The 14221-nt window shown below is 47.8% G+C and overlaps 6 protein-coding genes across 6 annotated transcripts; 4 read left to right on the top strand and 2 right to left on the bottom strand.

Moving 5' to 3' along the window:
* The first annotated feature begins 1414 nt into the window (after positions 1-1414).
* On the top strand, positions 1415-2438 carry BC939DRAFT_466376 (uncharacterized protein). The gene is made up of 3 exons (XM_051557636.1): positions 1415-1853; positions 1962-2116; positions 2228-2438. Exons 1-3 carry the CDS (start codon positions 1532-1534, stop codon positions 2267-2269), a joined length of 519 nt encoding a protein of 172 aa, XP_051407408.1. The 5' UTR covers positions 1415-1531; the 3' UTR covers positions 2270-2438.
* A 1382-nt stretch (positions 2439-3820) lies between these two features.
* Positions 3821-4670, bottom strand: BC939DRAFT_507517 (phosphatase inhibitor-domain-containing protein; the record flags this gene model as incomplete). The annotated part of the gene is made up of 3 exons (XM_051560891.1): positions 3821-3855; positions 3989-4237; positions 4340-4670. The coding sequence occupies 3 exons, from the start codon at positions 4668-4670 to the stop codon at positions 3821-3823; spliced, it is 615 nt and encodes a 204-aa protein (XP_051407407.1).
* A 193-nt stretch (positions 4671-4863) lies between these two features.
* BC939DRAFT_466369 (Sybindin-like family-domain-containing protein) lies at positions 4864-5920 on the top strand. The gene is made up of 3 exons (XM_051557635.1): positions 4864-5141; positions 5271-5374; positions 5464-5920. Exons 1-3 carry the CDS (start codon positions 5020-5022, stop codon positions 5820-5822), a joined length of 585 nt encoding a protein of 194 aa, XP_051407406.1. The 5' UTR covers positions 4864-5019; the 3' UTR covers positions 5823-5920.
* BC939DRAFT_466367 (uncharacterized protein) lies at positions 5921-6997 on the top strand. Its single transcript, XM_051557634.1, has 4 exons — positions 5921-5980; positions 6357-6433; positions 6540-6728; positions 6837-6997. Exons 1-4 carry the CDS (start codon positions 5967-5969, stop codon positions 6923-6925), a joined length of 369 nt encoding a protein of 122 aa, XP_051407405.1. The 5' UTR covers positions 5921-5966; the 3' UTR covers positions 6926-6997.
* A 971-nt stretch (positions 6998-7968) lies between these two features.
* On the top strand, positions 7969-9418 carry BC939DRAFT_333794 (DTW domain-containing protein). The gene is made up of 4 exons (XM_051551623.1): positions 7969-8189; positions 8290-8395; positions 8487-9016; positions 9120-9418. Exons 1-4 carry the CDS (start codon positions 8178-8180, stop codon positions 9183-9185), a joined length of 714 nt encoding a protein of 237 aa, XP_051407404.1. The 5' UTR covers positions 7969-8177; the 3' UTR covers positions 9186-9418.
* On the bottom strand, positions 9285-13780 carry BC939DRAFT_485243 (Sec23/Sec24 trunk domain-containing protein; the record flags this gene model as incomplete). Its single annotated transcript, XM_051559299.1, has 10 exons — positions 9285-9317; positions 9505-9723; positions 9818-10150; positions 10258-10553; positions 10654-10980; positions 11092-11524; positions 11625-11923; positions 12030-12162; positions 12258-12399; positions 13248-13780. 10 exons carry the CDS (start codon positions 13778-13780, stop codon positions 9285-9287), a joined length of 2748 nt encoding a protein of 915 aa, XP_051407403.1.
* Positions 13781-14221: the final 441 nt, after the last annotated feature.

Raw genomic sequence — 14221 nt, 5'->3', positions numbered from 1 at the left:
GTTCTTCTGCAGGGGTCTATGTATATAGTCATGCAGCCATTGAGGTATTAATTCAAGGAGGAGCAATTGACTGGTTTTTTTTTTTTTTTTTTTTTTTTACAGTCGAAGCTGTTTATGGACGCATTAGCCTATCCATACTTTTGGCATCGGCTTGAATATCTCGCTTTCGACATAGTTTTATCTAAAGAAGCCTTCGACCTACATAATAGAAGCTTAACACGGCACTAGTGATACTAGTTATTGTTTTGTCCGCCTCGATATGTGTGGAAATGCTTTTTTTTTTTTATGGCGAAGCCTTTTCTACCGTTCCTAATCTCTCTGACCTATTTACCCCCGCTGTATGTCTCATTAAAAAGAACTATCCCCCTCAACTGTAAGTTACACAGCCCATTGCCTCTGTCAATCTTTACTCTATATCGATTTATATGTTTATGTGTCTTTTGTTAGTTTTTTATATATAGTTTCGCTATTCTTTTTCTAGTGACTAGTTGGTATAGTCGTTATGTCCCACCCTTGAAACGCACTTTACGACACCCGTATCAAATAACACGACGGTGTACTGAATGCTCTTGTTGTTCGGAGCATAGCATGGTTGGCTCAAACCTAGACAAAGTTTATCTCCGCACGAGAATTGGTCCGCTGTTCAAGGATGGTGCCATAATGGGGAAAACGAGACATCACCCATGGCCCTGAAAGTCTTGGGATTATATAAAAGCACTCATTCTTCTGAGAGGTGGTAGTCTATGCCTGTATTTATATCTTGCAGGGTAAACTAGTAAATATCCTGGTTGCATGCAGAAAAGCCTTGGCTCTGGATTTCCCGTACTACTTTCTGCTTGCATTTCTTAGTTCCTCTTAGGAGAGATGTGCAGGCAATTTGATGCGCATACAGTAAACAATCCGATTCAATACCAACCACAAACAAGAGCTCGCGGACCTTGGACAGGAAAGGGTTTTGTTGCACGAGGCGGAAGGTGAAACCAATTGCTGTGTTTTATGCTGTGCGTTTTAGGTTGAGGTTTGTGCATGCAGAACAACAAAGAACAGGACAAAAACATATTACCCTGCAGGTATTCATTGCTACTCAATGCAGGGGGACTATATATAAGCTTGTACGCGTTGTGTGCGAGGGGTGAAAATGAGTGTAATCTTGTTTTTCTATACCAAATATATTGAGTAAACAACACATTGCTCATCAAAGACCTTGAGGACCGTTGCGGACCAAAATGAAAGAGCTGTGCTGTGCCATGTACTACATCGGACAGCGGTGCTGCAGTTATCGATTGTAGGAACCATCGCTCTCGCCACCACATCATGCATGCCACTGGGAATACCTCGCCCTGCATAAGACAGTAAAATCTGATCAGTGGTCGATCTTATATTCCAGCAAAGAATGAGATACTATAAAGCGACACATGCATCTGCGCTCGCTCCTTTCTTTCTTCCTCCCTTTCCTGTACTTCCGTCGGGTCATTTACAAACACTATCTCATCGCCGCTGTACCCTGTTTACAAGACCGTTCCACATAAGAATGTCTGTCAAAGGAGCCCACGTGGAGCCCGTTCGGATCAGCACCCTTGAGTTTCAGATCTACGATATTGTCTTCTCGAAACAGCTGGTCGCACTGTACCAGATTTCATACACAGAGACGGTCGTAGGAAGCCATGCAGACGAGGCACAATGGCACAAGGAGGCGTTCTTTCACGGCACAGGCCACTGTGGCTGCTTGCAAGCAAGGATTACCAACCCAGAAAACCATATGGTCCTTGCTCACCAGTGGTGTGGCAGCATGCGCTGTGCAACCCAGGGTATCTTGAACCACGGCCACCTGAGAACTATGTGTGCTTCCAACGGTAATTATGCCTGTTCTGCTGTCCATTTGTCTATTAGACTCTTTTCGCATCCTGGTCTAATAACATTTGTCCTGTTTATTTTCACTATTATGTCCGGGGCATGTACAGGACACTTCTTTTCGCCGTCGTTGACTATTCCACGAGAATTTGCAGCGAAGAAATCGGGAGTCCATCAACACTTGCCCATCTTCATTTGCCGAGCCCGCAACATCACTCGACACAAACCTGGAGGAGACGACGTGTACTACGTTGCGAATGACCAGGTAAAAACTTGTAAGGAGGTGTCCCATTTTCTTTTAATAGCGTTAGGTTTATCACGACTGGACATTAACCGGAAATACCTTTTTTTTTTATTCTTATTTTTATTTTTGCAGGACATTCTCCCATTTTACCTGGCAATCGTTCGACGGAAGTAACTGGCATCCATGGTCTTTCATTAGAGTCACTTCAGACAACAGACGCCCAGTACTGCGGTATTGCAATATCTGTACTACCAATAGTCCTTCAATGCAGCTCGTCTGCCAGCAATTTCAACAAAGGCAGCTTTACTTGATAATCTCGCAAAATGAAAAAACCTCTGTTCCTGTTTCCTCCAATGTACATAAATGTCTCCTGCGTTGACTTGCCGGAGGATTTTTTTTTCTTTCACAGAGCGCTTATTATACAAAGAAACCCCGCTCAAATGAAAGCGAGTAGCATCAACAGCACACGACATGCACACAGATTGATGATCAGTGCCAAAGGATCAGGACCTCAACAGCTACGAAGCGACTGTCGATTTTTTTTAATAATAATAAAAAAAACCTACGCCAACAGCCATCCGAGATATCCATGTCGATGGGCACTATCCTTGAAACGCCATGTACTGACCACGACGGCAGTCGTTCTGCCTACGAAATATATATATATAAGTATTGGCGGACGAACATGCAAAGCATCCCTAAAAATATGCACCTTTCAAAATCACCTACAGAGGTATTGAGGAGTATTGAGGCGACTTGTCCTTGAGGCAGTACCGAGAAGCTTACGTTCCCTCCGTTCACAAAATGGCGATAGTCGATCGCAAGGCCACCACCATCGATGCGGCATGGTATGGTTTGCACGTCGGCGGGGGGCAATGATAACGCGAGCGCTTGATGTTCAATGGTTTGGTGGCAACAAATCGTCATCTTTTCAAACGCTGGTTCCTCTACTAGCAGAGGCGAAGGAAAATAAGGCTTCAACTTAGATATAAGTCCCGATATGGCCTTCTATTGATGGGCTTCATGTGGTTTACCTGGCATATCTTTCAAGATGGTCAAGTCCTCTTGGCGGTGCGTATCCTGTAGCTCTCTATTCGAGATCTCGGGAATACTTGCATGAGTGGGACATTGGCACGGCATCTTTGCGAGCCGCGCTGCTTTAATTGTGATGCTGAAGGCTTTCTCTTCAATAAATGCTTGCAGGACACCATCACTTTTGCTGCTGTTTGTTGCGGTACCTGAGTTAATTGATTCCGCAAGTTATGGAAGATATTGAGTCCCAGTTGGATAGTAAGCGGTGTTTGTTGAAGAAAACATATTTGTATCATGATCACTACCAGTTTCCATATGCTTGACCAAGGGTTCGTGTCTGTTCTTAAAGATATTCTAGCGTACGAATATGGGTCCAGTTGAGGAAACGAAAAAAGGACGATGAGCATAAGGCCTTGTACGGATAAAATCAGTCACGCATGCATGAGTGCGTTTGAGCTTCGCCCAATTGCTTGATGCCAAAGCCCAGATGGCCCCAGCTCTTTATTTAAGTCTTTCAACAAGATATTGGTTCAAGAAGAATGGCACTTCGTTTCATTGCTCCTGGTGTGATCGATGCTCAACAAAGGGTCTGTAAACAATCAAAAATCGTAGCATACAATTCTATTGTTGTTTTGTTTGGCAATCTATACATATGGGATTCCTGCCTTGATTACGATCTTCTTGGAGTCCCTGTTATTGATTGACAGGCGCAGGCTGCGAAAGCTTCACTGTGATGAGAGTATCGATTGCAGAAAAAGTGATATGGTCCATCTGTTAGTACCAATCCACTTGCAACAAGGATTACGTGCATTGAGTGTGTCACCAATCCTAATTCTTCTTCGTTGCTGCGGTCGTAATTACCTTTTGGCATCCTCTCATACTCGTTCAGGACTCGCTTCTTTGCCTTCTTAGATCCATGATGATGATGATGGTTGGGATCGGAATGGTCGCAGGGTCCGTTGCCGTCTTTTCCTTTGCTCTTTCCTTTGCTTGGATTGGACGAGACAGGCCCACCATCTGACTCTGACCCTGAAGAATCCGAATCCGAATCTGACGATGACTCGTCTGAAGACTCGCCAAATTCCTTTTGTTTCTTGAAGATGCAGCAAACTAGTGCGTGAATAAAAGAGGAAATGTCAACGACCTCACCATGGCACCATTTCATCATTTATGCTGTCTTAGGTAAAAGTCGACACTCTTCATGGCACCTACTTTTGGACTTTTTCTTCCCCATATGCTCGTTATCTACAACGTCGTCATCCCATTGGACCCGCCTTCCTGAACTTGATTCTCCTGTGAGTTCCAGAACACCAGTATCATGGCTTTCCTCTGCTGGGTCCTCCTCTTCGATCTGAGTCGGATCTAGAGTCATGGTGCGGGATCCATATGTGGCAGGTTGGCGGGCAGACCCTGCAACACGAAGACCACCGCTGACGGGAAAGGCTGCCCCTCCTTCGCTTCTATTGTTGGCAATAAGGGATGATATGGTGGGCGGGCCCTCGGGTCCGTAGATATCGTTGGTGGCGTCGTAGGTTGGGGTCATAATATGAGCTCGCTCAAGTATCTCTAATGTCGGTGTGCTTTGGTTAGGGCCTTGGATCGAGAAGGCGATGCAATGATGAGGGAGGAAGTGAATGAGAGGCAAGTTGGGCAGATAGGCGAACGAGTTGGTAAATGCAAGAAGCAGTCCCCACATGGTTTGGATGGTTTCAGCTTCACATCATGCGTTCGTTCGTTCGAGCATCATCTACGCCTTGACCATATACACCCCAATCGACTTTTGCACTTTGGACGCAGGATACCAAGAGAATCAGCGACAGACACAGTAGGACTTTTTGCCATCACTGTGGAGCAGGCAGAAACAAGACGACACTTTTCGTCATAGGGCAACCATGATCTTTTCCATCTACATCATCAACAAGGCTGGCGGGCTTGTCTACAACAAAGACTACTCCGAGGGGCTCTCGAAACTCACGTCGAACGAATACCTTGTCCTTGCTGGAACATTCCATGGGTAATCAGTTTGACTATGAGCGCGATATGAGCCAGGCTACCGGAGAATCAACCAGCAGAACGCGAAGGAGCATACACGGGAACCAATTGCTGACAGAGAATGCTATATCTTCACCTCACGACAACATAGTGTCCATGCTATCACCTCAAAGATCTCTCCTGTCCCCGGATCAAGTGGAATTGAAATGCTGGAAACAGACACCTTTAGGATACACTGTTTCCAAACCCTCACTGGTAAGGCGGCTGCATTAACTGAGGGAAACGTATGGCACCTGCAACGTAACTGGCCCTAATTCTGACCATTGCGCTTTGAATTCTACCAGGCACAAAGTTCCTATTGGTGGCGGACCCACAGCAGCCCTCGATCGACCATACGATGAAGAAAATCTACGAAGTTTATTCGGATTACTGTGTCAAGAATCCCTTCCAGAACCCAGAGATGCCAATCCGCTCCGAGCAGTTCGATGTTCATCTTTTGAGACTTGTCAAGTCTGTTGGTGGGTTGGTTCTCACCAACAGCAACAACCCGTACATTGTCCACAGTAGTCTCAGTCATGCTAACAGTAGTACCAGTCATACCGGAGGGCCTACAGGTCCATCACAGGGCCAGACAGCAGTCTCTTCTCCTGCTCCACCAACGTTACCCAACATTGCTTCATCAGGTCTTGGGCTAGGCGTTTGATATACTCACTCTATAATTCCCGCAGTAGTCCCAATAAATCCGAATAGTACAGGACTATAAGCCACCTGGTGTTGTGAGATCTGGACCCCACCTCTGTCCATTACTCTTCTCAACACTCCAGCACACGATCCCGTATACATCAACATGAAGCTGGTTCGGTATGAGACAACTCATTTTCAAAAGCATCTCAAGAAAAGCATTAAATTGGTCCATGAAGGAAAGCAGCAACAACTGGACATCAACATGGAGGCGTGACAGATGAGATCTGGAAACAGAGAGATTACCTCCAGACTGTGACCCATTCAAGCCATACAAAGAGGACTCGAAGGAGCAACTTGTAGCCCTATTCAAAGGCGTACAATCATGAGGCAACAAGACAGCTTAAGCGCCAGCTCAGGATCGATGTTTCTACGCGTCACACGCATGAAACGATAGAACGACACCACAACGCGTCTAAACATATGATCAGGCTATATCAATCCGATTTCTCTCTAACATCATCGCCTGGTTCTGAATACCATGTCAATCGTTTAGTTTTCTTATGAAGCTCAATACCGAGACTGTTACAGTCGAGCTCAAAAACGGTACTATTGTCCATGGCACGGTCACAGGTATGGACTCAACAAAGGGATAGCATTGGAAGCACGACGATGCGGGCAAAAGTTTTATGGTTCTAACCTTTATACAATCTGCTATGTGTATGCTGCTTCTAATTAGGAGTGGATATGAGCATGAACACACATCTGAGGGCTGTGAAGATGACGGTCAAGAATAAGGACCCCGTCAGTCTAGACACATTGAGCATTCGTGGCAACAACATCCGATACTTTATTCTTCCGGATTCCCTGCCACTGGATACATTGTTGATTGACGATTCACCCAAGAGCAAATCCAAAAAGAAAGCTGGTACGAATATTCATCGTCTGCGTGGTTCTCAATTATTGGGTCGGTTTTTATGATAATGTTGCTTATCAACTGCCTTTTTGCACGTCTCTGATTTGAAACAATACATAGCAGCTGGACCGACTTCATCGAGAGGACGAGGTCGTGGACGTGGAGGACCAAGGGGCGGTCGTGGCCGTGGCCGCGGTGGACGATTCTAAGAGGAATATGCAACTATATAGTAGCGACGACTTGCAGTTGCGTGCCCATAATATAAGATTTTTCTTTTGCACGACTCTGCGATTTGTAACTGTGCCACGAATATTTTTTGAAACCGATCGCCTAGGCTCGAGGCAATCATTGCATCATGCAAATTACAGATCTCCCTGACGATGTCCTTCTTAAGATATTCTCCTACTTCGTTACCGATCACGATTCAGGAGCGACCCAACCTAATCATGATGAGTCAAGGAATCAGAACCAAGACTTAGATTCGCAGCCCTCAGGCCTCAAAAGCAACAGTACGGTTTTTGTACCACCAGGAGAGACCAGCCCAGCCCCTGTTCCTATCACCAACAACTCCACCAAATTTCGAAAGAAGAAAAAAAAGAATGGGTCTGCCAGGGTAGCAGGACCGGGTGCGCGGACTCTCTGCCGACTTTGCTGCTGCAGTCAACGATTTAACCATCTGGCGTCTGCAGATCAGCTCTGGCAACCGCTCACTCTGGCTCGGTTTCCGGATCGTCACTGGCCCACAACTGACCAAAAGAGCCTCGACCTGATCCGAGTGCGGCGCGAACACCAGTTGAAACTGTTGCAGCCTTCTGACACACCTAAAGGATCCTCTACGACATTTCTGGACGCTGGCAACGTGGGGGCTCGGCAAGAAGGTGATGATGACCAGCCAGAAGGGTATACGGCGGTCGGTAGACCGGCAACTATGACGAAACCGGAAGACTCAACAACTAAAGAAGACGATGGAGAACGAGGCGGACAAGACGGACAGAACAAAAAACAAAAGCGGACGAAATTTTATTCGCGTTTCGAACAGCGTGCACATCGTCGCAAGTTTCCGTCACTGGATCCGGAACTCAAGTACACACCCTTGGCTTGGACAAACACCCTGTGGAGCTGGAAGCGGACGTTCTTTGGAGACTACCGGTTTGTAGAATCTAAGGATGTCAAGACTCCTAATCGCATTGGTAAAATGATGACAAAAAAAGAAAAGAAAAAAGAAAAAGAAGATCCTTGTTTGGTGCGATCGATGTTTATGGAAGTAGATGTGAGGCAAGGATTACTTAATCCGTTCCTATACTTTCCTTGTACCGCCATCGAAACGAACTAGATCATGCTATACACAGGAATAATGCGGATTCTGCTCGCCAAGAATGTGAGCGTTGCTGGAGGCCGTCCCGATCTTGCATCTGCTCGGCGTTGACAGCGCAGCAGTACTGCAATTGCCGTGTAAGGATCATGATATTACAGGTAGGAACCTTTTCCTTGGGCCACCCATTTATCGTTGCGTCTTGCTCAACCATACGACCTGTGCACTTACACCATATCCTCCCTGGTTTCCTTTATGTAGCATCCACGATGCCAGGTCAGCATTGGTACGATAAGGATCCTAAAGATGAGCTTCAAATACTGTCAAATCGTGATCGGCAAGGACTTCAAGACTGGTCGATCAGCAGGTAACTATATCACGTAGTGGGAGCCTTGGTTGCCCAGCATAATTATGACTTTTATCTGACATTGTAATGCTTCGCACGTTTACTCTGTCAGAACTAGATCAAGCACTCGGGGATCCGAACTGTTCGCCTCTACTTTTGTACCCAAGTCACTCTGCCGTCGATATCCAAACCTTGGCACCAGAACCATCATTGCCATTACCAGTAGCGCCCTCAGACGGCAGCAATGGCACGACTCAGCATGCAGCGCAGTCTCGTTACTTTTGCCAGGATTGCATCCACGACCAAAGCGCCGACAGTACCGATATGATGAACGATGCTAACAACCCACAGTCTACATCTCCAACACCATACCCTTATAAACTCATCATCGCCCTGGACGGCAGCTGGTCCCACGCCAAGATCATGTACCGCTGCAATCCTCGTCTGCAACAGCTAGCTCAGATTAAGTTTCCGAACCCGCCCCAGTCCATATACCATGGCCTGAAACCAGAACCCAAGGCGACCTACACCTCGACAGCCGAAGCTGTAGGTCAGGCGGTCGCACTGCTTGGCTGGCCAACTGTTTCAGGAAGCGCGTTCGCAGAAGACGGTTCGTCGACTGAAGCAGAGCTGTTACTGGAGGTAAAATATACCGCCCATGCGACCTGCATCTGCGTTATTGTTTCACACTGCGTGGTAATGGGGTGCTTGCCTCTGACAAATTTTTGTATTTTGTTCATTGTAGGATTTGGTCCGACCGCTGAAGAAGATGATCGAGATCCAAGATACTATCCAGGACCAACAGAAGTAGTAGAAACAGAAACATGAACAACAACAAGATTAAGCTATAGATCTAGACAATAGACATCTATAGGGATCTTAATAAGGAGACAAACGTTTTTGTTCAAAATCATTGCTTTGTTCTGCTTTCGAAAGCTAGTGTCTATCGCCACGTCTAAAAGTGTTACCAGTTGCTCCGTTCCTGACCAAATTAAACATCGTTCCGCGCCGTTCATTAATGCTCTAGAATGAGCCGCTGTTAACCTACCAGGAGAAAAAAAAAACCGAGTATTAGAGCTGACGAGCTTGGCATTTCGCCTTATCATGGACGGTGCCTTATTTATGCCTACCCTATCTTTGAGATGGCCGAGGTATTGGTGATAGCCCATGATGGGCTCTGTACGATCCTCGATCAAGTGGCTCAGGAACCAGAGACGCAGCGCTGGGTCGCCATCATCCTTGATGATGTACATCTGTGGGTAGTAGGCCGTTCTGCGCATCTCTTTAATCTTCCCAACAATCAAGTTTACGCGCTGGTTGAAGTCGCTCTCCAATGTAGGAAGCGTGGTCTAGAGTTGACGAATGTTTAAGCATCTTAATCAATGGCTCAATTGTTCCAGGAGCCTTTTGGTCTAGTTGTGAAATGTTCATATCGTTTCGTACCTTTCCGCCTCGGATACTGTCATAATTGGGCACACCAAAGAGATCCATGCACAACTGAGGAACAGCATCCCGACTAATCCATAAGAAAATATTTTGCGAATCTTCCAGCAAGAACAATCCACCGCGCTCGAGGCGTTCGCTGCTCAGGTTCAGGGCCAGGGGCATCTCGATTCCATTCGAGCCGATCGTGCCGCAGTTCTCGGGCATGTTGTGCAAAGAATAAAGTTTAGGATGGATATATGGGATTAGGCACTGAGACGGCAAAGTTGAGAAAAGATGCATTGCATAGGACCGAAGGTCCGATGGAATCTGGGAACCTCCACGAAGAGCGACCTAGTGAAATTTTATCAAGAAATACACAATATAAGAGGACTTTCCAGATGTAGTTCCTACGTATCATGGGTAAATGAATGCTGAAGAAATATCGGTGAGAGTCTTACGTGTTTCAGCATGCCGAGGGTCAGCAGTGGCAGGAGCTTCAAATTATCTGAGATCTGCAGGTTTGGAGTTGCTCCGGTGGATGATGCTGTCAAGTGAGTTTTATAGACGCCCAGGATATCGACGCATTTGTTGGTCAGTGCGTCACGAGCATCGTCCAATTTCGAGCTCATGCCGCGTTCGACACCCTTGCAGGCAAGCAATGTCGCGATGGCAACCTGGTCTGCAGAAAGGAACAAGTCCGAGAGGCTGTTGGTCACTGGCAAGGCCAGAGTCAAAACACGGATACGTCGCTCACCTAAGGATACATAATGAAAACACAATATATACGTGGCATTAGCAGAGCCATTTTGGATATTTTGAGAAAACGAAGGGTCCATCAGAGTCAGACAGCTCACCAGAAGAGGACGTGTGCAATAGTGCCGTTTGGAAGCAGACAACCGGGATGTTGAGGTTATCTTCAAAGCTCACTTCAATAGAATACGACTGGTCGCGTGGGACATTGGGCAAGGACAGCAGATCGGTCGAGCGCACGAAAAAGTTGCCGTAAAAGGCCGACATCCTCAGTCCCTTGGACGCGCGGACTCTCATCACTGCCTCCAGAGCAATCCTCTGCGACACAAATTCCGCCAGCTCGTGAGCAAACTTAAGGGCGTCCTCCGACTTTGCTGCAGTGAAGGCTGGGTAGAAGAAGGTGCTTCCGCCTGTGTATCGAGGGAGACAGCCTAATAGTACATGTAAACGTTGTAAATCGGTCGCATTCGAAATGGCAAGAGTTAGAAACTGTCGGCGGTAGTGTAGAGTGCAGTCTAGAAAAAACACGAATGTAAACTCACTGAGGGTGGCCACATCGGAATACTGGGATCCAAAGAGGAACATGTCGATGCAAACTTGAGATTTTGAGCACTCAACTGCCAGTGTCTTGTAGAAAGGCGATGCCGCCTGCAGCAAGGTTGATTCCTTAGATGTTCCTAGCAACTTTGCGTCCTCTCTCATCTTGAGCGAGCCTGTCCCTAAATTTGGCAAGGTGGCCTGCAGGCACATAATTTTGCCACCGATCGGAGATACCATTTTATAGGCCGACTGCAGTGCTGGGCCCAATGCGTTGCCGACGTTCTGTGTATCTTTGAACATGTCACTCATCCTGTTCAGAAGCGCCTCCAGCGTTGGGCGACATTCCTTGAGGTTACACAACAAGTCCTGTGGCTGGGGCAAGAATGGGTCTTCAAGGTCGGATACGACCAGCATCTGTGGCTCTCCTGAAGCGGTCTAATATTGAGTGAAGGCCAATGTTGCGTTTATCAGGAAAACTTGCTCATATTGATCTTGTTACATATCAGATACGCCAGGAGTTCGTGCATCATCTTACATTCAGGTTATAGAAGTGAATCGAGCTATCGACGGTGATGATGCCGATTTTGGTGCGGCCTTCATCGTTGGGAATGCGGTCTAATGACTCCAAAATGGTTGTTGCAGCCGTTGCCACCATGCCACATTGAATGGCAGCGTACGAAACATCGATCACGAACAAGTATACGAGAGGTTGGGGAGGTCGCACCATATACTCTGTTGGGGCAATGTATTCCACGACAGCATGGTTCAGTTCCTTGCGTTGCCAGCGATCTACGGGTTGTTGTGTCTGCGAATCATAGTCGAATGAAGAAGGCACTGGAATTGTTTGGCGGAAACCAAGCAGATAAACATAATAATGAGTGTTCAGATTGCAATGTTCTTGTCGAGTCGCACAATTCCAGATAGATTTTGTATCGCCTACCTTCGTTCAGTGTGTAACACATGTTGCATTTCCAGCGCTGACCGCCCTCAACAAACCTGACAAAGGGGTTGATATAGGTCCTGCATCTGCGGCAACGAGCAATGATCGAGTCTGTCACGACTGGCACGGGCTCCTGCATCATAAAAACGCGATGAAAGATTGTATTCGCCGTTAGGTTATTGTACGAAAGCAGTGCAATCACCAATGATAAATACACAGCAAACTTACGTCGCCTTCCTTGACGCTGCGGTATGGGGTAATGACAAGACCGAACGGAAGCCTTGACTTTTGCAAGAGTTGCGACGTAGCGGGAATGGCATTTAGCGTCGATCGCTTGTAAGAGGGATGGCAGTTGGCATGGGGAGACTGGCTGAACGAAGACTAGATCGAATTAAATGTAGGACAAGAAAAGAGTGAGGTGTCAGCATTAACGAGAAACAGCTCATGACATTGTCGGACATGTCCTAACGAGAGATTACGTTGGGAGGAAGATTGATGGCAGGGGGCGCCGTATCGAGATCCAGAACTTTGGGCGCAACGCCCATCAATGCAACCGTGGAAAGCTGCCGAATGGAGAAGATCGAATATTGTTAGTTATGCCGCATAAAATGAATTCAATGTTGGATTGTGGGGAGGCCGAGTAGGTGACATACCGAGTTTCCCTGACCATCGAAGCCGTAACCACCGCCAACATTCATGCCTCCCATCTGGCTCGCCAATTGGTTCGCGTTGGGCTGTAAAGGCTGCCCGATAAGGGGTTGGAGTCCTTGCTGGTAAGCAGGAACCGGTTGGTCAAAGTTGGAGCCCTGCTTCTCGCCAGGGACAAAGAATTGCGAGCCCTGGCTGACGGCATGCAGGTGGCCTGCATCGGGTGGAGGGGCTACTCCTGGCATAGCTGAAGGCTGGAATCCCGGGTTCGGCGATGCGGGATCCTGGTACGAGTTCATACCTTGGGGATACATGCGCTTGGGCTTGTGTGTGCCTGCATGAGCCACGGGGGTGGGAGAGCCATTGATCATGCCAGGGACAGGAACTCCATGGTCCTGAAGCTGAGGCATCTGCTGTTGCTGCTGCTGCTGCTGTGGCGGAAGTTGCTGCTGGGAGGGATACTGTTGGTTCGACATCTTTGGTGTGGGAGGTTGACTTTGACTTTGTCCATATCCAGGCATTGATCCACTGGGTGGTCCATTGTATCCCATTGGCCTCATAGCAGGAGACCCATGGCTAGGTTGATGACCTGGAGGGGGTCGAGCTTGGATCTGTGGCGACTGAAATGGGCGAGGCATACCGGGCGATCCAGGTTGGGACAGGGTCGATGGCCGTATCATGGGCGAAGCGGCGCGTTGAGCGCCGACGATAGATGGCGGCCTCTGGAGAGGTGAGCCGATCTGCTGTCCATATTGCTGCTGCTGTTGTTGAGGCGTCGGTTGCTGGTTAGGCTGAGGTCCGACTGCGTTATGAGGATGAGGCGGTCTGGGCATGCCTCCATTCATAGGTGGACGAGGGCCAGGTGGAGGTGCTCCATTCATGGATGGTCTGTATCCCATGGGTGGGTTCACACCTTGGTGTGCAGGAGGCCCACCTGGCTGTCCTAGGGTGCCTGGCTGGACATTGTGATTAGGAGGAGCTGGGTGTTGGCCATATGGGAGTTGCTGGTGCTGTTGCTGTTGCTGCTGGGGTCTGAATCCAGGTCTGGGAGGAGCAGCCTGAGCAGGGTGCATGGTCGGTGTTGAGGGCTGCGAGTAGGCCATTAGAAGGTTGCCTGCAGATCAAGGGGAAGGGGGATGATGATGATGATGATGATGAAGATGAAGATGATGAAGGTGATGATGATGGTGGAAGAGGAGGAGGATGCTCTCTTGGACCCTGTTCGCCGCAATCTGCTTCCTGTATCTGCTACTGCTACCTTCAGCGGCGATGGTGGTGGTGGTGGTGGTGAGAAGAGCGGTGGAGCGAAAGGAGGGGAGAGAGGGGTGGCCAAGAAGAGAAAAAGGAGATCCTCAAGGGTGATATCCAAAGGAATTGTGATCGGTTGGTACGCAGTGGACGTGTCGCGTACCAGCTGAATACGGGCGCGACATTTTTTTAGAGCGTACATGTTAGGGTTTTTATATTTTAGGGTAGAGGGTAGTCGAGAAGGAGGGGAGGGGATCGATCCCATCCAATTCAGTCGTCATCAAAGCATAATAAAA

This window comes from Gamsiella multidivaricata, assembly GCF_025024155.1.
Source record: "Gamsiella multidivaricata strain RSA 2152 chromosome Unknown BC939scaffold_96, whole genome shotgun sequence".
Classification (NCBI taxonomy): domain Eukaryota; kingdom Fungi; phylum Mortierellomycota; class Mortierellomycetes; order Mortierellales; family Mortierellaceae; genus Gamsiella; species Gamsiella multidivaricata.
The sequence above is the reverse complement of the archived record's forward strand: the minus strand, read 5'-3'. Positions and strand labels throughout refer to the sequence as shown.